Source organism: Dama dama, chromosome 21 (genome assembly GCF_033118175.1).
Source record: "Dama dama isolate Ldn47 chromosome 21, ASM3311817v1, whole genome shotgun sequence".
Taxonomy (NCBI): Eukaryota; Metazoa; Chordata; class Mammalia; order Artiodactyla; family Cervidae; genus Dama; species Dama dama.
The window spans coordinates 73,131,405-73,154,904 of NC_083701.1; the positions used below are offsets into that span (position 1 = coordinate 73,131,405).

A 23,500-nucleotide genomic window follows, 5' to 3' on the forward strand; every position below is an offset into this window, starting at 1 on the left:
TGGCATTTGGCATTGTCAGCATTCTAGATTTTGGATCTTCTAATAAGTGTATAGTGGTATCTTACTATTGTTTCAATTTGCAGTCCTGATGATACATGATGTAGACATCTATTCACATGAGGTTACTTTTTGCTATCATTACTCTGAAATTTCCTTCTTACAATGTCCTAATTAGATTTCCAATTGCTCTTCTACTAAAAAAAAGTTATGACAGTTTCCATGTTAATTGTGCCTTAACAGCTATCCTGAGATGTGAACATTTAGAATAACATATTTCATACAGAGAGGAACCCCTGTAGCTTCTCACTGTTAAAGGACATTTTCCTCTGGCTCTTTTATATGGATGCAGTTTTAGTATTTTAATACCTAAGTAGATTGGTGGGATTGAATTTTATCTAAACCCTACAATGTACAAAGAACACAATTTGCTTATATATACAAACATACATATATACATGTGTATATTGATGGTTTTGAACTGAGGTGTTGGAGAAAACTTGAGAGTTCCTTGGACTGCAAGGAGATCCAACAAGTCCATCCTAAAGGAAATCAGTCCTGAATATTCATTGGAAGGACTGATGCTGAAGCTGAAATTCCAATACTTTGGCCCCTGATGCAAAAAACTGACTCATTTGAAAAGCCCCTGATGCTGGGAAAGATTGAAGGCGGGAGAAGAAGGGGACAGAGGATGAGATGGTTGGATAGCATCACCGACTCAATGGTCATGAGTTTGGGCAAGCTTCGGGAGTTGGTGATGGACAGGGAGGCCTAGCATGCTGCAGTCCATGGGGTCGCAAGGAGTTGGACACGACTGAGCGACTGAACTAACTGATACCATCACATGGTATCTGTCCCATTAATTTGAAACAGTTAGGGTAAAATAACCTTGTTTTTGTTAAGTAAATGAAGACTCAGTCATGTTGATTTTCTGTCTATTCCATTTCCTTTCAGAACTTGGTTTGAGTATATGTTGGGCGAGGTTAGGGTTGCCAATATGACCATAGTTTGAGGAAGAAGCTTCTCTTACCTGTGAACTGCCAACTGATCATCATCATGTTCCCGTTGCATGTTGACTGCAGGTCTACGCAGGCCCCTAGACTGGCATCTATCGAGGGAAGATTGCAACCTTTGGAACATCATTCACTCTTGCTGACTACTTCTCACTGGATCATCCATATTTCTATCTCAGCAACCTGTGCTCCCCCCTCCAGGATCCGACAGCCCGTCAGTGCCATTATCATCTCATTGTCTCCTCCACAGTTTGTGGTCATTTCTGGAGCTTGTACATGCTAGAAGCAGGCCAAGTGGAATGAAGAGCCTTAGCTTTTGGTTATCACTTGGCATCTTCATTCTAGAAATATTGTAGTATTATTCTCACTGCATGTTGAATGAAGCCCAAGTTAGGTCTTATTGTAACAATAATTTTCAAAAGTCATCTAGGAATATTTGTTTAAATACTTAGACTTTGGTCCCAAGTTCAGTTCAGTCAGCTCAGTTGCTCAGTCGTGTCCAGCTCTTTGCGACCACATAGACTGCAGCACGCCAGGCCTCCCTGTCCATCACCAACTCCCAGAGCTTACTCAAACTCATGTCCACTGAGTCGGTGATGCCATCCGACCATCTCATCCTCTGTCGTCCCCTTTTCCTCCTGCCTTCAATCTTTCCCAACATCAGGAGTCAGTTCTTTCCATGAGGTGGCCAAAGTATTGGAGTTTTAGCTTTAGCATCAGTCCTTCCAATGAATATTCAGGACTGATTTCCTTTAGGAAAGACTGGTTGGATCTCCTTGCAGTCCAAGGGACTCTCAAGAGTCTTCTCCAACACCACAATTCCATGCAACATTTTTTCAGCACTCAGCCTTCTTTATGGTCCAAATCTCATATCCATACATAACTACTGGAAAAACCATCACTTTTACTATATGAACCTTTGTTGGCAAGGTAGTTTCTCTGTTTTTTAATATGCTGTCAAGGTTTGTCATAGCCTTTCTTCCAAGGAGCAAGCATCTTTTAATTTCATGGATGCAATCACCATCTTCAGTGACTTTGGAGCCCAATAAATTCTGCCATGGTTTTCCTTGTTTCCCCATCTATTTGCCATTAAGTAATGAGAATGGATGACATGATCTAATTTTTTGAATGTTGAGTCTTAAGCCAGATTTTTCACTCTTCTCTTTCACCTTCATCAAGAGGCTCTTTAGTTCCTCTTCACTTTCTGCCATTAAAGTAGTATCATCTGTATATCTGAGGTTGTTGATATTTCTTCCAGAAAACTTGATTCCAGCTTATGATTCATCCACCTAGCTTTTCACATAATGTACTCTGCATATAAGTTTAATAAGCAGGGTGACAATATACAGCCTTTACCTACTCTTTTGCCAATTTGGAACCAGTCTGTTGTTTCATGTTTGGTTCTAACTGTTACTGCTTGACCTGCATACAAGTTTCTCAGGAGGCAGGTAAGGTGGTCTGGCATTCCCATCTCTTGAAGAATTTTCCACAGATGGCTTTAGCATACTCAGTGAAACAGAAACAGATGTTTTTTCTGGAAGTCTCTTCCTTTTTTTAAGACCCAAAGGATGTTAGCAACTTGATCTCTGTTCCTCCGCCTTTTCTAAATACAGCTTGAACATCTGGAAGTTCTTGGTTCGTGTACCGTTGAAGCTTAACCTGGAGAAATTTGAGCATTACTTTACTATCGTGTGAGATGAGCACAATTGTGTGGTAGTCTGAGCATTCTTTGGCATTGCCCTTCTTTGGGATTGGAATGAAAACTGACCTTTTCCGGTCCTGTGGCCACTGCTGAGTTTTCCAAATTTGCTGGCACATTGAGTGCAGCACTTTCAGAGCATCATCTTTTAGGGTTTGAAATAGCTCAACTGGAGTTCCATGACCTCCACTAGCTTTATTTGTAGTGATTCTCCCTAAGGCCCACTTGACTTTGAACTCCAGGATGTCTGGCTCTGGGTGGGTGATCACACCATCATGGTTATCAGGGTCATGAAAATCTTTTTTGTACAGTTCTTCTGTGTATTCTCCCCACCTCTTTGAACATCGTCTGCTTCTGTTAGATCCATACCAGTTCTGTCCTTTATTGTGCCCATCTTCACCTGAAATGTTTCCTTGGTATCTCCAATTTTCTTGAAGAGATCTCTGGTCTTCCCCATTCTATTGTTTTCCTCTATTTCTTTTCACTGATCGCTGAGGAAGGCTTTCTTATCTCTCCTTGCTATTCTTTGGAACTCTGCATTCAGATGGTATATCTTTGCTTTTCTCCTTTGCCTTTTGCTTCTCTTCTTTTCTCAATTATTTGTAAGGCCTCCTCAGACAACAGTTTTGCCTTGTTGCATTTTTTTTCCTTGGGGGTAGTTTGATCACCACCTCCTGTACAATGTCACGAACCTGCATCCATAGTTCATCAGGCACTCTGTCTATCAGACCTGGTCCCTTAAATCTATTTCTCACTTCCACTGTGTAATCATAAGGGATTTGATTTAGGTCATACCTGAATGGTCTCGTGGTTTTCCCTACTTTCTTCTATTTAAGTCTGAATTTGGCAATAAGGAGTTCATGATCTGAGCCACAGTCAGTTCCTTTTCTTGTTTTTGCTGACTGTACAGAGCTTCTCCATTTTCAGCTGCAAAGAATATAATCAATCTGATTTCGGTATGGACCATCTGGTGATGTCCATGTGTAGAGTCTTCTCTTCTGTTGTTGGAAGAGGGTATTTGCTATGACCAGTGCATTCTCTTGGCAAAGCTGTTAGCCTTTGCCCTGCTTCATTCTGTCCTCCAATGGGAGTGAATGAAGATCAACACTTTTCAAGCTTAACTAACCTCCTCTGTTTCTGTATCACTACTTTCCTCATATGCCTCCATTTTATGTCTTTCTCCTTCTCAATGCAGGATTTGCCCTTCTCTGAAACCATGATGATGCATGGAGTGCAGAAGTAATATTATTAAGAAAATATATTAATATCAAAAGATAATATAAAATATTTTCTTTATTACATATGTCTCCCTAAAGTATCTGTAGCATCAAATAGGAATTTTTATAAAAGTCAAGAAAGACATTACCAGGAATGCAGGCCTCCTTGAAAATATCTGAATTCACATCCCCCTAAAAATTACATTTTTTTATAAATGTATCTTTAACATAGATTTCTACATTTCTGCGGAGGCATTTTGTTTCTTCTGTTACTATCATTTTCTTAAACTTCTTTTTCCTTGGATATAAACTAATGCAAAAATTTGTTGATTAAAGTCTATATATTTCTTGTTGTTTAAAAATTTTTGAAGCAAGCAATGCCGTGAATTTTTATTAATTTGTTGTGGAGGGATTATTGTTTAAATCGGCAGTCCACAGTAATAATCAGTGATTGCAGCCTGTCAGACTCCTCTGTCCATGGGATCCTCCTGACAAAGAATACTGCACTGGGTAGCCATTTCCTTCTCCAAAGGATCTTCTCAACCCAGGGGTCAAGCCCAAGTCTCTCGCATTGCAGGCAGATTCTTTACCACCTGGGTCACCAGGGAACCTCAATAATGAGCTAGTACAACTAAAACATTCTTTCAATGCATAACTCTGAGTAGGATAATGCTGCTGCTGCTGCTAAGTCACTTCAGTCCTGTCCGACTCTATGCGACCCCATAAACGGCAGCCTACCAGGCTCCTCTGTCCATGGGATTTTCCAGGCAAGAGTACCAAAGTGGGCTGCCATTGCCTTCTCCAAGTAGGATAATATTATCCTCTTTTCTGGGTAAAAAAATCTGGAGTGCAGTCAATGTTCAGAGAATTCCAAAGACATGTTGCTGCTATTGGGTGGAATAAAAATGCAAATCCAAGTCTTCTGGATCAAAATTTAGTGTTGTTGTTTTTTTTTAATGTGTCTATTTGATTTCCCATATCTGTGAATATACCAAAAGTTTACCTTCTGTCTAGATGATCCACCAAAAAAGAAAAAAAAAAAAGTTTAGATAATGGTCACAGTTCCAAACAGCCTTTTGTCTCATTCTTGTCCTGCACTCACATTTCTTGCTCATGTAGAAATGTCTCCCTATGTCTCTGCCATGTGATCCATTTATTTTCAATAGTGCAGCATCACTCCAAGTCAGTTTAATGGTTACATAAAGCATTTCTTCCGTTCTCCTTGCACATGACTGTCTTACTTCACTGCTTAGCAAATGCCCTACACCACTATTCTCACCAGCTGCCACAGCAAAGGAGGTGTCATCCTTCAGTCTGGCTATTGTATCTGTCACAGGACACGTGAATTAAATGAATTATAAAGTGTTGAATGTGACAATGATAATAGGTAAAGGTTATTGATGAATAATTTAATAGTGCAGGAATTTAGTGTCTACTAAGATTCTTGTTTCCTCAATGATTTTATCCTGCCAAATGGTCTCTGAATTAACTGCAGCTCTCTTCCTATCAACTGGACATATATGAGTTTATCACATTACATAAGGGACCAGTGTAAGCTAAGTGTAGAGAAGATTTATAGTTTTTAAGTATATTTTATGTAATTTATTTTAAATCCATTTTAAAATATTTTATTTTACTGTTACTTTAGAGCAGATGATTTTTCATGATCAAATAAAAAAAGAGAAACGTGGCTGATTCATATCAATGTATGACAAAAAAAAAATAATAATAATAATAAAAAAAAAATGAAAAAAAAAAAAAAGAGAGAAACGTTTTGTATTTCTTAACAGGCACATGATTGTATTCATTACACATTTTTACTTGCCTGATTTTGCTTTTACTATGAGACATGGATACTGAATTATATCAAAGGCCTTTTCATCATCTGCAGATATCATCATATAGTTTCTCTTTGAGCTACTAATATTTTAAAATTTTAATAACAGCTTTTCTAACAAACCTTCTTTGTACTCATGAGATGAAGTCAACTTAACTGTAATGTACCAATATGCTAATACACTATTGCTAAGATTTTATTGTTTATGTATGCCTACATGCGGACTTCTCTGGTGCCTCAGGTGGTAAAGAATCTGCCTGCAATGCAGGAGACCTGGATTCAATGCCTGGGTGTGGAAGATCCCCTGGAGAACAGAATGGCAACCCACTCCAGTATTCTGGCCTAGAGAATCCCCATAGACAGAGGAGCTTAGCAGTCTACAGTTCATGGAGTTGCGAAGAGTCAGACAGTCAGACACCACTGAGCAACTAACACTATTACCCTGCCTGTATGTGCTGTGCTTAGAACCCCGCTCTCCCGCGTTGCATGCGGATTCTTCACTGTCTGAGTCACCAAGGAAGCCCAAGAACACTGGAGTGGGTAGCCTATCCCTTTCTCCAGGGTATCCTCCCAGCCCAGGAATCTAACTGGGGTCTCCTGCATTGCAGGCAGATTCTTTACCAGCTGAGCTACCAGGGAAGCCCAATAGGCATAACTAAAAGCTGATATTTCTTGTCTATGCTATTCTTGTGAAATCTTGTTATACAGGCATGACAAATACACAACCTATATTCATTTTCTATACTCCAAAAATATTAAATTGCATAGAAAGTACCTTTACTTAAAAGAACATCTAGTCATATCACTGAGACTATGAGTTTTTAATTTTTGCTTTTGTTCTTTTTTGGCTTCAAAAATCCTTTTGAAGAGTTATTTTTACAACTCTTTTATTCATACCATAATTACTTTTTATTTGTATCATCTTGAATAATTTTAGTAGTATGTATTTTTAGAAAATGAACCAAAAACATCTAGATTATTCTCAGGTTATATGAAATATTCTCTCAAAAATTATAATTTATTTAGTTTTCTCTGTATCATTTAGTATATCCTCATTCCTAATAGTACTTTATCTTATTAAGATTATTATATAAGGATAGCTGTTTAGTGAAAAAAATTCAAGGAGCTACACATATTTATTAGTCCTAGTTATCATATAACCCAATTAAAATGCCTGCAGAATTATTGTAGGAATTCACCTTTCCTTACCAATATCCATTTCCTTGGCTGATCCCTAACATGGAGTATTGGGAACTGATCAAACACTCAGTATTTGAGTTCCACTTGTTCTTCCATGCACTCACACGCATCTGCACACACACGCACACATCCACACACACAAAGGCTTGCTTTCAAAAGAAGACGTCATTACCTTTCCTCTTCCTCTTTGAAAAGTTTAGGCAGTCTGACTTTTTTCTGCACGAATATTTTAGGATATTGCTTCATAAACACATTGTGCGCTGATAGAATATTGGTTCGGCTTAAAAGAGAGAGAGAGAAATTATTATAAGTGCCATAAGACTTCTGAAGGAAAGATTTTAAACTCAGTATATACAACTTAGTTCTATACTATTTAGTCTAAAAAAGCAAATGACAAAAATATGAAGCATAAACATTTTATGCTTAAAAAATGTCCACTATAAAAATTGTCTGTAGTGTGTTTCACTGAGAAATATTTTAAGAATATCAAATTTAAGGTAACGCTAATTGTCAAAGAATTAATTTTTTAGCTGAGGTTTCTTAAAATTTTTATTTCTGTAATTGATTAAAATGGTTGTAAAATATACCACATAATTAAAATTCCCCCAAGATGATTCATATATAGTTTACATACACTTTATTCAAAGTATAGTTATCTGAATCTTTGCAATTATTTATGAAAATATCATGTCCTATTGTTTTAGGATTGGAATAAAGATGTTTTAGAGCAATATTTCAGCATTTCTGAAATCCAGATCGCTGGACTCATCTGCGGTGTTTTTTAAAAAGTGTAGATTTCTGACCCTTTTCCTGATGAAGCAAGATCTCCAAAGGTGGAGTCAGGGTAGTCCTCTATTTTAAATATCAACCTCCAGATGATTCCCACTTGCAGTCAGGTTTCAATCCAGTGAACATATTTAAAAATGTGAGTAACAAGAGCTAATGAAATATAGCAAATTGTCAGTGTTAGGTAACAACATTTGTTTCTGAAAAGTCTGCTTCATTCAATTTTTAACTGACAACATCAAGAAAATTTGGTCAGTTTTTTAGAATGTTGAGTGCTCATCTCGACAGCTTGTATCAATAATTATCAAAAATAATCATACTTAAAATTGAACATTGACAAACGTCTTAGTCAATATTTACCTCATGACAATGAATATAAAAGTCTTCAAGATTTTCTTGTTTCATTGTCAATGTAAATAACAGCCCCACACTTTAAAACATTTATAGCATCTTTTTTCTCTTGGCCTGAGTTCGTAAAATACCATGTTAATTCTTCACACAAAACAGATACTTTAAGAATCCTATTTAATTTAATTTAACTTAATTGATTCAAATAATGCAATGTGTGATTTATGTGACATTAGAAATTTTCATTCCTACTCAGACACTGTAGCGATGCATTGACCAAAAATCTATTTTCACGCAGGTAAAGAAAAGATACACGAGAAAACCTATAGCTTTAGATCAATCAAGATTGTGGAGTAAGAGGATGTGCAGCTTACCTCCCCATTCAAACACACCAAAAATATATATATATGAAACACATGAAAAGATACTCAACATCGCTCATTATTAGAGAAATGCAAATCAAAACCACAATGAGATATCACCTCACACTGGTCAGAATGTCCATCATCAAAAAGTCTACAAACAATAAATCCTGGAGAGAGTGTGGAAAGGGGAACGGTCTTGAATTGTGATGTAAATTAATACAGCCATTATGGAAGACAGTATGGAGATTCCTTAAAAAACTAAGAATCAAACTACCATATGACCCAGCAATCCCACTCCTAGGCATACACCCTGAGGAAACCAGGGTTGAAAAAAACACGTATATCCCATTGTTCATTGCAGCACTCTTTACAATAGCTAGAACATGGAAGCAATCTAGATGCCCATCGACAGATGACTGGATAGAGGTTGTGGTATATATACACAATGGAATATTACTCAGTCCTAAAAAGGAATGCATTGGAGTCAGTTCTGACGAGGTGGATGAACCTAGAACTTATTATACAGAGTGAAGTGAGTCAGATAGAGAAAGATAAATATCATATTCTAACACACATATACAGAATCTAGCAAAAGGGTTCTGAAGAGTTTATTTACAGGGCAGCAATGGAGAAACAGACATAGAGAATAGACTTATGGACATGGGAGAGGGGAGGTGGGGGTGAGATGTATGGAAAGAGTAACATGGAAACTTACATTACCGTGTAAAATAGACAGCCAACAGGAATTTGCTGTATGTCTCAGGAAACTCAAACAGGGGCTCTATGTCAACCTAGAGGGGTGGGGTGGGGAGGGTGAAGCAGAGAGGTTCAAAAGGGAGGGGATATATGTACACCTATGGCTGACTCATGTTGAGGTTTGGCAGAAAACAACAAAATTCTCTAAAGCAATTATCCTTCAATAAAAAAATAAATTTAAAAAAAAGAAACACACACACAAAACACACGTTTACGAAGAACAATCCTCACTGAACACTAACTAGAAACTGGCAGAAGGAATCCTGTTCAGTCAAGGCTGTAAGAAATATGCAGACTTAATCAGGTGGAAAGGGAAGGAAAATGATTAGGTCAGACGGTGCCCCAGGAAAGGACTCAGAGGAAGAGGGAGACACCCGCTCTGGGTGTGGGTGTCTCAGCCCAGAGGTCCTACATGGGAAATAGGAGCCTCCTTGGCTCACTGGGAGACTGCTGAAACTAAAAGGTGGGCCGCAGAAAACCTGGACTGCATTCATGCACAAAAGCCAGTTGGCTAACTCTAACCCTAACCTAACCCTACGGTTACAGCCTGGCATGCATCTCATTCCTAGTCAGGCAAACACGCATTCTTCCTCCCTCAATGGCAGAGTGTGGCACAGGGCCTGGGCAGGCCATGAGTAGGGAGAGATGTGGCTGTGGGGGGCAGAGGCCCATGGTGCCGGGAAGAGCCGGGTGGGGTGGAAGCGACCCCTGTTTGCACTTACTAAAGCAGTGCATTCGAAGCAGCCCAGGGCTCCGACAGCAGCTCGCGCCTTACCCACCACTGTGTACCAGAGCTTACACGGGCTCTCCTCCGCTTGTGGGGTAGCGCCCTAACACAGTGGGACTGGAGGCTGGGCCGGTGATTAGCTGTGAGGGACCAAGTGGCCTGGAACCGAAGGCCACATCTCGTGCAGCAAGAGAAGCAGTTGCAGGCGTCTGCCGGGCGGCACATCGCAGACACCTTGTCGCTCAGCTTGAGGCCGCACAGGTCCCCCTCGCTTCACCACGACCTCCTCTGGGACGAGCGGTCCGGTGAAAGGGAGAGGGTAAGACAACACACTGACGGTAACGGAGCCATCTGGGGCCTGAACCACAAGGCTCGCCCCAGCAACTTGAGACCAGAGGGCACCCCCATCGGAGGGTGATGGTGACTGAGAAGCGGGGAAAGCCCACCTCCCGACCCCTGCACCCCGAGCACCTCCATCCCCACCACATCCCCTACCAAAGTCAGAGCTGACGGAGCACCCTGAAGACACCGCAGCTTGCATCCACGTAAATCCAGCTCCTTTACCAAAGGTTCTGGGTCCATGCAGTCTGTATAGGTGTGCCCCCATTTAACAGCAATCCTTCAAGACCACAAGAGGCAACTGTTTCCCATGAAATCATAGGGGCAGAGAAAGTTAAGAAACATGAAAAGGCAGAGGAGCTGACCTCATTTGAAATAACAAGAGAAAACACTTGAAAAAAATAAATGAAACAGACATAAACAATTTACCAGAGAAGAATTCAAAGCATTGATAATAAAAATGGTAGCTTAATTAGGGGGAAAAATCAACATACTCCGTCAGAAGCTTAATATGGAACTAGAAAATATAAAAAAAGACCCAATTCACTAGCTGAAATAATACACTAGAAGGAATGAATAGCAGACTAAGTTATACAGAAGAACACATAAGTGATCTGTAAGATAGAACAATGGAAATCATACAATAAGAGTAGCAAAAAGAAAAATTATGAAAAAAAATGTAAGAGGTCCCTGTGACAACATTAAGCATACTGACATTTTCATAATAGCAGTTCCAGAAGAAGATGAGAGAGAGAGAAGGGGATCAATGAAGTATCTGAAAAAAAAAAAAAAAAAAAATGGCTGAAATTTCTAAATCCTGAAGAAGGAAATAGATATCCAGATACCAGAAGCATAGAAGGTGATGAACCCAAGCAGACCAACACCACGATACACCATAATTAAAGATCAGAGAGGAAATAAATAAAGTGGAGATCCCACTCTCAAAAAATAAAAATTAAAAGATCAATGAAACTGAGAGTTCTTTTTAAGATAAACAAAATTGTTAAGATTTAGCAAGAATCTTCAAGAATAAAACAGAAAGATCAAAATAAACAAGATAAGTAATGAGGAGAAATCACAACCAATATAACACAGATATGAAAATCGTAACAGAATATTATGAACAACTACATGCCAACAAATTGGACAATCTGGAAAAATTGGACAAATTTCTAGAAACATACAATCTTCCAAGACTCAATCAGGAAAAAATAAACAATCTGAACAGATCAATCATTAGCTGTGAACCTGAATCTATAATTGAAAAAGTTCCAGAAAACAAAAATACAGAACTGAATGGCTTCACAGCAAAACTCTACCAAACATATAAAGAAAAGCTAATGCCTGTCCCTCTCAAACTATTCCAACAAAAAAGAAAGAGAAGGGAACACTTCCCATTCTATGAGGCCACTATTACCCTGATAGCAAAACTAGATAAAGACGCTCCCCCCTAAAATTATAGGCTATTATCTCCAATGAATATGGATACAAAAACCTTCAACAAAATATGAGCAAACTGAATCTAACAATATTTTAAAAGGATCATACACCATGATCAAGTTGGACTTACTCCAGGGATGCAAGGTTAGTTCAATGTTCACAAATTAATAAATGTGATAGAGCACACTGACAAAACGAAAAATAAAACTCACATGACCATATCAAATGATGTGAAAAAGCATTCAACAAAATTCAATGTACATTCATGTTAAAAGCTATCATTAAAATAGATATAGAGAGACCACACTTCAAAATAATAAAAGCCATTCAAAAAAAAAAAAAAAAAAAACTTACAGGTAACATTATACCCAAAGGTAAAAAGCTAAAACCCTCTCTGATAAAATCAGGAAAAAGAAAAGGATGTCAACTATCATCACTTTTATTTGACATATTAATAGAATTGGAAGCTCTAACCACAAAAATTAGATAAGAAAAAGAAACATGGAATCCAAATTGGAAAGGAAGAAGTTGAAATGTCCCCATTTTCAGATATCATGGTACTTTACATACAAAACCCTAAAGTCTCAACCAAAAAAATTATAGAACTAAAAAGTATGAATTCAGAAAAGCTGCAGGATGCAAGTTTAAATAAAATAATATGTTACTTTCCTATACACTACTAATAAACTATCAGAAAGATAAAGTAAAAAAATCCCTATAAAATTTCATCAAAATATCTAGGAATAAACATAATTAAAGAGGTGAAAGAACTGTACTCTAAAAATTATAAAATATGATAAAGGAAATTGAAGATAATACAAAGATTGTAAATATGTCCCATTCTCTTGCATTGGAAGAATTAACATTTCTAAATGGCCACACTACCCAAGTTAGTTCAGTCACTCAGTTGTATCCGACTCTTTGCTACCCAATGGACAGCAGCATGCCAGGCCCTCCTGCCATCACCAACTCCTGGAGTTTACTCAAACTCATGTCCATTGAGGCAGCGATGCCATCCAACCATCTCTTTTCTGTATAGTTCTTTTTTTTTTTTTTTAGTTCTTTTTTGTATAGTTCTTCTGTGTATTCTGTGTACATTACCCAAAGTAGTCCACAAATTTAATACAACACCTATTAAAATACCCATGACATTTTTCACAGAACTAGAATAATTCTAAAATGCATATGAAGCCACAAAACTCCCAATAGCCAAAGCAATCTTAAAACAAACAAAAAAAAAGTTGGGATTATCATCCTCCCATACTTCTGACCATCCGACAAATCTACAGTAATCAAAACAGCATGATATGGGCACAGAAAACAGACATAGGGATTAAAGAAACAGAACCAACAGACCAGAAATAAACCCAAACACCTCTGACCAATTCATCTTCACCAAACGAGGCAAGAATATACAATAGAGAAAAGACAGCCTCTTCAAAAAGTGACGCTGCAAAACCTAGACAGCCACATGTGAAAAAAATGAAATTAGAACATTTCCTTAAACCATACACATAAATAAATCAAATGGATTAAATGCCTAAATGTAGGACTTGAAACCATAAACCTTCTCGAGACAATACAGGCAGAATACTCTAAATCACAGCAATAGTTTTGAGGTCTCTCTCCTAAGAAGAAGTGGCAAGAGTACGCAGAAGAGCTATACAAAAAAGATCTTCACAACCCAGATAATCACAATGGAGGGATCACTCACCTAGAGCCAGACATCCTGGAATGAGAAGTCAAGTTGGCCTTAGGAAGCATCACTACAAACAAAGCTAGTGGAGGTGATGGAATTCCAGCTGAGCTATTTCAAATCCTAAAAGATGATGCTCTGAAAGTGCTGCACTCAATCTGTCAGCAAATTTGGAAAACTCAGCAGTGGTCACAGGACTAGAAAAGGTCAGTTTTCATTCCAATCCCAAAGAAAGGCAATACCAAAGAATGCTCAAACTACTGCACAATTGCACTCATCTCACACACTAGTAAAGTAATGCTCAAAATTCTCCAAGCCAGATTTCAACATTACATGATCTGTGAATATCCAGATGTTCAAGCTAGATTTAGAAAAGTCAGAGGAACCAGAGATCAAATTGCCAACATCTGCTAGATCATGGAAAAAAGCAAGAGAGTTCCAGAAAAACATCTATTTCTGCTTTATTGACTATGCCAAAGCCTTTGATTGTGTGGATCACGACAAACTGTGGAAAATTCTAAAAGAGATGGGAATACCAGACCACCTGACCTGCCTTTGAGAAATCTGTATGCAGGTCAGGAAGCAACAGAAAAACCTGGACATGGAACAACAGAATGGTTACAAATAGGAAAAGGAGTACACCAAGGCTGTATATTGTCACCCTGCTTATTTAACTTATATTCAGAGTACATAATGAGAAACGCTGGGCTGGATGAAGCACAAGCTGGAATCAAGATTGCCAGGAAAAATATTAATAACCTCAGATATGCAGATGACACCACCCTTATGGCAGAAAGTGAAGAAAAACTAAAGAGCCTCTTGATGAAAGTGAAAGAGGAGAGTGAAAAAGTTGGCTTAAAGCTCAACATTCAGAAAACTAAGACCATGGCATCCGGTCCCATCACTTCATGGCAAATAAATGGGAAAACAGTGGAAACAGTGACAAACTTTATTTTGGGGGCTCCAAAATCACTGCAGATGGTGACTTCAGCCATGAAATTAAAAGATGCTTACTCCTTGGAAGAAAAGCTATGACCAACCTAGACAGCATATTAAAAAGCAGAGACATCACTTTACCAACAAAGGTCCATCTAATCAAGGCTATGGTTTTCCCAGTAGTCATGTATGGATGTGAGAGTTGGATGATAAAGAAAGCTGAGAGCCGAAGAATTGATGCTTTTGAACTGTGGTGTTAGAGGAGACTTTTGAGAGTCCCTTGGACTGCAAGGAGATCAAACCAGTCAATCCTAAAGGAGATCAGTCCTGAATATTCATTGGGAGGACTGATGCTGAAGCCGAAACTCCAATCCTTTGACCACCTGATGCAAAGAACTGACTCATTTGAAGACCCTGATGCTGGGAAAGATTGAAGGTGGGAGGAGAAGGGGACAACAGAGGATGAGATGGTTGGATGGCATCACTGACTCAATGGACATGAGTTTGAGTAATTTCCAGCTGCTGGTGATGGACAGGGAGGCCTGGCAAGCTGCAGTCCATGGGGTTACAAAGAGTCAGACATGACTGAGTGACTGAACTGAACTGAACCTCTAATCCAACAGAAATAAAAGCAAAAATAAACAAAAGGGATCTAATGAAGCTTAAAATCCTTTGCAGAGCAAAGATTCTGTCAACAATACAAAATGACAACAAACAGAATTGGAGAATCTATTTACAAATGACATAAGCAACCTGGGTATAAAATCCAAAATATGTAAACAGCTTGTAAGATTCAGTATCAAAAAACAAACAAACAACCCAGTTGATAATGGGGAATAGTCCTGAATAGTTATTTTTCCACAGAAGACATTCAGATGGCTAACAGACATATGAAAATGTAATCAAACTTTAATTTCTAGAGAAATGTAAATTCAAACCACAGTGAGGTATCACCTTATACCTGTTGAAATAGCTGTTATCAAAAAAATTAAAAAATAAATGTTACTGAGGATATGGAGCAAAGGGAACACTTGTACACTTTTGGTGGGAAAATAAATTGTAAGGCAACTATGTAAAACACTATAGAATTTCCTCTAAAAGTTAGAACTAGAACTACCATATTATCCAGCAATTCCACTGCTGGGAATATATCTGGAAAAAAATATAAGCACTAATTTGGAAAGATACATGCCTCCCAAAGTAATAGCACTATTTACAAAAAATAAGATATAGAAGCATCCCAAGTGTCCATCAACAAATGAATGGATAAAAAAGATGTGGTATATATATATATGAATATTACTCATCAGAAGCCTCTTGAGAGTCCCTTGGACAGCAAGGTAATTAGAACAGTCAATCCTAAAGGAAATCAATCCTGAATATTCATTGGAAGGACTGATGCTGAAGCTGGAAACCTGACACCTTGGCGACCTGATGCAAAGTGTGGATTGATTGATAAAGACCCTGATGCTGGGAAAGATTGAGGGCAAGAGGAGAAGGGGGTGACAAAGAATGAGATGGTTGGATGGCATCACTGACTCAATGGACATGAGTTTGAGCAAACTCCAGGAGATAGTGAAGGACAGGGAAGCCTGGCATGTCGCTGTCCATGGAATCGGGGGCGGGAGGGCCACAAAGAGTCAGACATGTCTGAACAACAACAAATATGAAAACAAAATTCTGCCTTTTGCAGCAATGTAGATGGAACTAGAAAATATTATGCTTAGTGAAATGTCAGACAAAGACAAATACTGGGTATTTTGCACAGTATTTGTGCAATCTAAAAAATAAAAAGAATGTACTCAGCACAACAGATTCAGAGATATATATATATAAAAAATCTTGGTTATCAGTAAGAAGAAAGAAGCAAGGAGGGACAAGATAGGGAGATGGAATTAAGAGATACAAACTCTTACATAAAATAGATTAGCCACAAAGATAAATATATGGCAAGGGAGTTGTAGCCATTGTTTTGTAATAACTTTTAATGGAATATAGTCTGCAAAAATACTGAAATCACTATGCAGTATACCTGAAAGTAATTTTTGCCTGGAAAATTCCATGGAGAGACGAGCCTGGTGGGCTTCAGTTCATGGGGTCACAAAGAGTCAGGCATGACTGAGCTTATAGACACACAATATAAAGTTATTATAAATCAATTATTCTTCAGTAAAAATAAACAAACCAATAGCTTTACACACAAGAAATATAAACCATGTACAAGATGCTACATATTCAAAGATCATAAAATTAAATGCTTACCCTGGCCAAGCAGGTTTCAAAATGTGAGGACTGTGTGTGGTGAACAGGAGAGATTATGCCCCTAAAATGGAAGCCATGGGCCCTCTCTTAAATCCACTTTTGTCATGGAACAAGGGAAGCTCAAAGTGGTTAGATATTGTAGGGATTTTTTTTTCTTAAGAAGCCAGCAATTTGAACACATATGTGAAAACTTGTAATGTTTGAATATTAGCAACTGCTGTAGACTAAATTACGACCCTTCAAAATTTATTTTGAAGCCCTGTTTCCCCATTTCATCTGTATTTGGAGAGAGGACTTTTAGGAGATACTAAGGCTAAATTATATTGTACAAATCAATATCCAATCAATTCAAAAAGATTGTGGCCATAAAAGCAGAGGAACAAGAAGGATCTCTCTCTCCACATGCAAGCACCAAAGAAAGGCCAAGAGAGGACACAGAGAAGGCACCTCTCTGACAGCTAGGAAGAGCATCTCCACCAGGAACTGAATCAACTGGCATCTTGGTCTTGGACTACCTGGCCTCCAGAACTGTGAGTGTTTCTGATGTTTAAAACAGTTAGTATGATGCTGAAGAAAGCAGGAAAATCCCCGAGGCCATTCAGGTATGACCCAAGTCATTATATTATACAGTAGAGATGACAAATAGATTCAAGGAATTATATCTGGTAGACAGACTGCCTAAAGAACTATGGATGGAGGTTTGTAACATTGTACAGGAGGCAGTGACCAAAGTCATTCCAAACAAAAAAAGAAATTCAAGACTGCAGAGTGGTTGTCTGAGAAGACTTTTACAAATATTAATAGCTGAGGAATTAAACAAGTGAAAGGCAAGGGAAAAAGGAAAAAGACACACCAAATTGAGTGAAGAGTTCCACAGAAGAGCAAGGAGAGATAAGAAAGCTTTCTCAAGTGAATAATGCAAAGAAACAGATAGAGGAAAACAATACAATGGAAAAAAAAATAGAGATCGCTTCAAGAAAATTAGAGGTATCAAAGGAAAATTTCATGCAAAGATGGGCAAGATAAAACACATAAACAGTAAAGATCTAACAGACACAGAAGAGATTAAGAAGAGGTAGCAAGAATAAACAGAAGAACTGTACAAAAAAGGTTTCAATCACCCAGGTAAGCATGATGGTGTGGTCACTCACTAAAGTCAGACATTCTGGAGTGTGAAGTCAAGTGGGCCTTAGGAAGAATTGCTATGAACAAAGCTAGTGGAGGTGATGAAATTCCAGCTGAGCTATTTAAAATCCTGAAAGAGGATGCTGTGAAAGTGCCGCACTCAATATGTTAGCAAATTTGGAAAACTCAGCAGTGGCCACAGGACTAGAAAAGGTCAGTTTTCATTCCAATCCCAAAAAAAGGCAATGCCAAAGAATGTTCAAACTACCACACAACTGTGCTCATTTCACATGCCAGCAAGTTTTTGCTCAAAATTGTACAAGTGAGGCTTCAGCAGTATGTGAACTGAGAATTTCCAGATTTACAAACTGGGTTCCCAAGAGGAAGATGAACCAGAGATAAAATTGCCAACATTCACTGGATCATGGAGAAGTCAATAGAATTGCAAAAAATAACTACTTCTGCTTCATTGACAACACTAAAGCCTTTGACTCTGTGGATCACAACAAACTGTGGAAAATTCTTAAAGAGTTGGGAGTACCAGAGCACCTTACCTTCCCCCTGAGAAATTTGTATGTGGGTCAAAAAGCAACATTTAGAACCAGGCATGAAACAGCTGGCTGATTCAAAATTAGGAAAGAAAGACCACAACACCGTATGTTGTCACCCTGCTTGTTTAACTTCTATGCAGAGGACGTCATGTGAAATGCTGGACCGGATGAAGCACAAGCTGGAATCAAGATTTCTGGGAGAGAGATCTGCAACCTCAGATATGTAGATGGTACCATTTTAATGGCAGAATGTGAAGAACTAAAAAGCCTCTTGATGACGGTGAAAGAGGACAGTGAAAAAGCTGGCTTGAAACTCAACATTCAAAAAATAAATAAATAAGATTGTGGCGTCTGGTCCCATCACTTCATGGCAGAAAGAAGGGGAAACAGAGGAAGCAGAGTCAAATTTTATTTGCTTGGGCTCCAAAGTCACTGCAGACAGTGACTGCAGCCTTGAAATTGAAAGATGCTTGCTCCTTGGAAGGAAAGCTGTGACAAACCTAGACAATGTGTCAAAAAACAGAGACATCACTTTGCCAAAATGTCCATATAGGCAGAGCTATGGTTTTTCCAGTAGTCATGTACAGATGTGAGAGTTGGACCATAAGGAAAGCTGAGCACCAAAGAGTTGATGCTTTAGAATTATGGTGCTAGACAAGACTCAAGAGAGTCCCTTGGACTGAAAGAAGATCAAGTCAGTCAATCCTAAAGGAAATCAACACTGAATATTCATTGGGAGGACTGATGCTAAAGCTGAAGCCCCATTACTTCAGCCACCTGATGGGAATAACCAACTCACTGGAGAAGATCCTGGTGCTGGGAAGGATTGCAGACAAGAAAAGAAGATGGGAGCAGAGGATGAGGTGGTTGGACAGCATCATCAACTGGATGGACATGAATTTTGGAAACTCCGGGAGATAGTGGAGGACAGAGGAGCCTGGTGTGCTTCATCCACGTGGTTGCAAAGAGTTGGATGTGACATAGCAACTGAACAACAACAAAAACAAGTACTATGTTATGGCAGCCCAAGCAGACTAAGATAGTAGCTTACTTACAAATTTGTCTAAATTTCTGTGTGTGGATCAATCAAAATACTTTTGGGGGTGGTATCTATCTGAGGTCAGAGAGAAGAACACCAGCTGAGTAACAGCTTTGGGAGGGCTCCTTGACTGCGTAACATTAAGAATCTGCTCAGTCGTGTCCAACTCTGCGACGCCCTGTCTGTCCATGGAATTCTCCAGGCAAGAATACTGGAGTGGGTTGCCATTCCCTTCTCCAGGGGAACTTCTTGACTCAGGAATTGAATCTGACCCAGGGCAGATTCTTTACCGCTGAGCTACCAGGGAAGTCCATGAAGAATCCTAGTCTTGTGGTTAAGGTAACCTACTTGTATACTAATTTTTATACTTTATATAAAATAGCCAGTTATTTAAACTTTATATGCCTCATTTCTTTATCCTTAAAGCAAGAGATTAGTAATAACAGCATCTATAGGTATAATATTTAGTATCATATATTTATCTCAAAGACGTCTCTACACTACACTAAACCATACCTTCTTGGGCACAGAAGGAGACATTTCCTAACCTCTCATGTAGTATCTGGCTGAGTTCTAGCCAATGGAATATGGAAGATGAGGTGTGAAGGATGTGTACCACTTCAGACTAGGATCATCAAAACCTTTCCCCAACTTCACAAAAAAAATCCTTTCCATGAGAGATCCTCTACCTTTTTTCCTTTCAGCATGAAGCAAATTATTAGGGAGAACTTGGAAGATACACAGAAAAAGATCAGAGAGCAAAAGAATGGGAAAAGCCTGAGTTCCTAAACCAGAAAAACAGCCTGCCAATCAAAAACAGCATTATAGGGTTTGATGTGAAAAAGAAATAGATTCTATTATGTTGAGTCCTGAAGGGCAGTGTCAAAGAATGTACAAGCCATTGCACAATTGCACTCATTTCATATGCTAGCAAGTAATGCTCAAAATTCTCCAAGCTAGACTTCAGCAGTGCATGAACCAAGAACTTCCAGATGTACAAGTTGGATTTAGAAAAGGCAGAGGAACCAGAGATCAAATTGCCAATATTCATTGGATCATAGAAAAGACAAAAGAATTCCAGAGAAACATCTACTTCTGCTTTATTGACTATGCTAAAGTCTTCAACTGTGTGGATCACAACAAACTGTGGAAAATTCTTAAAGAGATGGGAATACCAGACCATTTTATATGACTCCTGTGAAATCTATACGCAAGTCAAGAAGCAACAGTTAAAACCAGACTTGGGACAATGGGCTGGTTCAAAAATGGGAAAGGAGTATATTAAGGCTGTATATTGTCACCCTGCTTATTTAACTTAAATGCAGAATACATCATGAGAAATTCCAGACTGGACGAAGAACAAGCTGGAATCAAGATTGCCTGGAGAAATATCAATAACCTCAGTTATGCAGATGACTCCACCCTTCTGGCAGAAAGCAAAGAAGAACTAAAGAACCTCTTGATGAAGGTGAAAGAGGCTAGTGAAAAAGCTGGCTTGAAACTCAACATTCACAAAACTAAGATCATTGCATTTGGTCCCATAACTTCACAGAAAATAGATGAGAAACTGTGACATACATCATTTTCTTGGGCTCCAAAATCACTGCAAATGGTGACTGCAGCCATGAAATTAAAAAGACGCTTGCTCCTTGGTAGAAAACCTATGACGAACCTAGACAGCATATTAAAAAGTAGGGACATTACTTTGCTGACAAAGGTCCGTCTAGTCAAAGCTATGATTTTTTCCAACAGTCATGTATGGATGTGAGTCAGACTCTAAAGAAGGCTGAGTGCCAAAGAATTGATGCTTTTGAACTGCGGTGTGGGAGGAGATTCTTGAAAGTCCCTTGAACTGCAAGGCGATCAAACCAGTCCATCCTAAAGGAAATCAATCCTTAAAATTCGTTGGAAGGACTGATGCTGAAACTGAAGCTCCAATACTTTGGCCACCTGATGCGAAGAACTAACTCATTGGAAAAGACTCTGATGCTGGGAAAGACTGAAGGCAGGAGGAGAAGGGGACGACCGAGGATGAGATGGATGGATGGCATCAAACTCAATGGACATGAGTTTGAGTAAGCTCTGGGAGTTGGTGATGGACAGGGAACCCTGGTGTGCTGCAGTCCATGCAGTTGCAAAGAGTTGGACACAACTGAGCAACTGAACAACAACAAATAGCAGCTAGGAATATCCTAACTACTACACTACGTCTTCTGCATCCCATTCTGCTCTGCTCACAAGTCTCAGGAGATAATAAGTTTTTTCATAAAATGTTTACTTATCAATTATATTTATGTGATTGCCCTAAAGCAATTTACAGTTTTATTACAAATTAATTTAAAAAATCATAAAATCTGAATCTATTCAACCACTTTTGGATTTTTTTTTGAATGTGTCTTACAAATGTTGTAGCATCTATACACTTATTTGATGAAAATTGAAAGAAATATGAATGATATCTTTGCACATTAGGAGATACAATATTTATAAAATGTTTATGACATACATGTATATAGTTATATATTATAATTTACTATGTATAACAGATATATTGTATTATATTATATTCCATTAATATATATTATACTACATAGATGCTTTTCTTACAATATTAAGTTGAAGAAAAAATGCTCTGTTGTAAGCTCAATGCATTTAACACACCCTAGACTTAAATGAAAAGTTAATCATCAGTCTTCAGAGAATACCAGTACAAAGTGTTATTTTATTGTTTCCTCTATACTTATTCTTTGAATTTTGGAAATTATTAGCCCCCAATTATGGATTAATTTAATAATCATTCTTTGATAAAGTGCATTAGCCAATGACATCATGGCTTCAAAACTATATTTTTTTCAGGGGAGTTCCACATGCTATTGCAGTTAATCATAAAAGGTTAATCCCAAGATTTTTATTTTATAAAATTCCTGGAGAAAACTTAAAAGATCTGTTTTGACAAAGTTTTTTTGACAAAGTTAAACTTCAAAAATATGATTTGAAGACTGAATCTAAACCTTTTAGAGAGATGTTAATCTGTCATAAAATTTTACTTCCCATAAACAACTGAAACTCTCCCTAGTTTGAGAAAAAACATCTAAATTGTGTAAAAATTGAAGTTTTCTGGGAGAAGATTCAAGATGGTGGTGAAAAAAGCCCTTAATTCACTTCCTCCCATGGACACAGAAAATCATATCCCATTCACACAGATCCATAATCAGGAAGGATTACAACGTGCAGTCCTTTTCTCATTACTAGTAATGAAAATCTAGTGGGAGCTATTTTTGTGATCACAGGCTACCTTGCTAATACCGGTACTAGTAGAAACCATTTTGGAAATATCCATCTAATATATTAGTGACAATCGGCATGCCCTGTTGCAAGTCTCTCAGCTCCAGGAGAGCTGAGAGTATTCTCCAGGAGAGCGGAGAGTACCTCTTTAACAGATGATTCACACTTAGTAAGCGGCAGGGGAGAACAAGATGATGGAGGAGTAGGTGGACGTGGAGTACCTCTCTCTCCACAGATACATCAGGAATATGCCTTCAGACACAGTAGTGCATGCAGAACACCAGCTGAGAGGCGTCAGGAGTACCTGACCAGTGGAAAGGAATATATAGAACCACACAAAACTGGGTTGGAAGAAGGAACTAGGGGAAAAAAACAGGAGTGTTAGTAAGACTGGACCTGCCCTCGGTGGGTGGGGGAACTGAAGCAGGGGTCCGATCCCCACGTCGGGGCAATTGTCAGAGTCAGAGAAACATTTGAGGCTGAGAGTGAACCAGCTGATCTGTGGCAGCCTAAGTGAAATGAGAATCAGACGGTCCTTGCCGCAGCCAAACATACCGCAGACAGAGAGGCAGGTCCCCTAGAAGCTGGAGTTTAGGGGGTTGTGGAGCTGCTGTTGACTGTGGAGAGACTCTGGATCGAGGGGGTGTGAAGGAGGAGACTGTGGTGGGAAACGCCTGTGGAGCAAAGCCAGGCAGCCTCGGGAGCAAGGCGACACTGCTGAGCCACGTCTATGTTGCGGAGCCATCACCATAGCCTCTCTCCCCACAGCCAGCACCAGCAGAGGCTGGCCCATCAAACGCCTGAGCACTGAACTACAGAGTGGGACCCACCCAGGTGCCCCTTTAAGAGCCTGATGCCCGGATCTACAGAGAAGGACCCCAG

General features: G+C 38.8%; 1 protein-coding gene across 1 annotated transcript in view; it reads right to left on the minus strand.

Moving 5' to 3' along the window:
• The window catches only part of CNBD1 (cyclic nucleotide binding domain containing 1), a 384,488-nt gene that overhangs the window by 329,084 nt on the left and 31,904 nt on the right, over window positions 1–23,500 (minus strand). Inside the window, exon 4 of the mRNA XM_061122766.1 lies at window positions 7,136–7,243. Coding sequence (XP_060978749.1) covers window positions 7,136–7,243 — 108 coding nt within the window. The remainder of the gene's footprint in view (window positions 1–7,135; window positions 7,244–23,500) is intronic.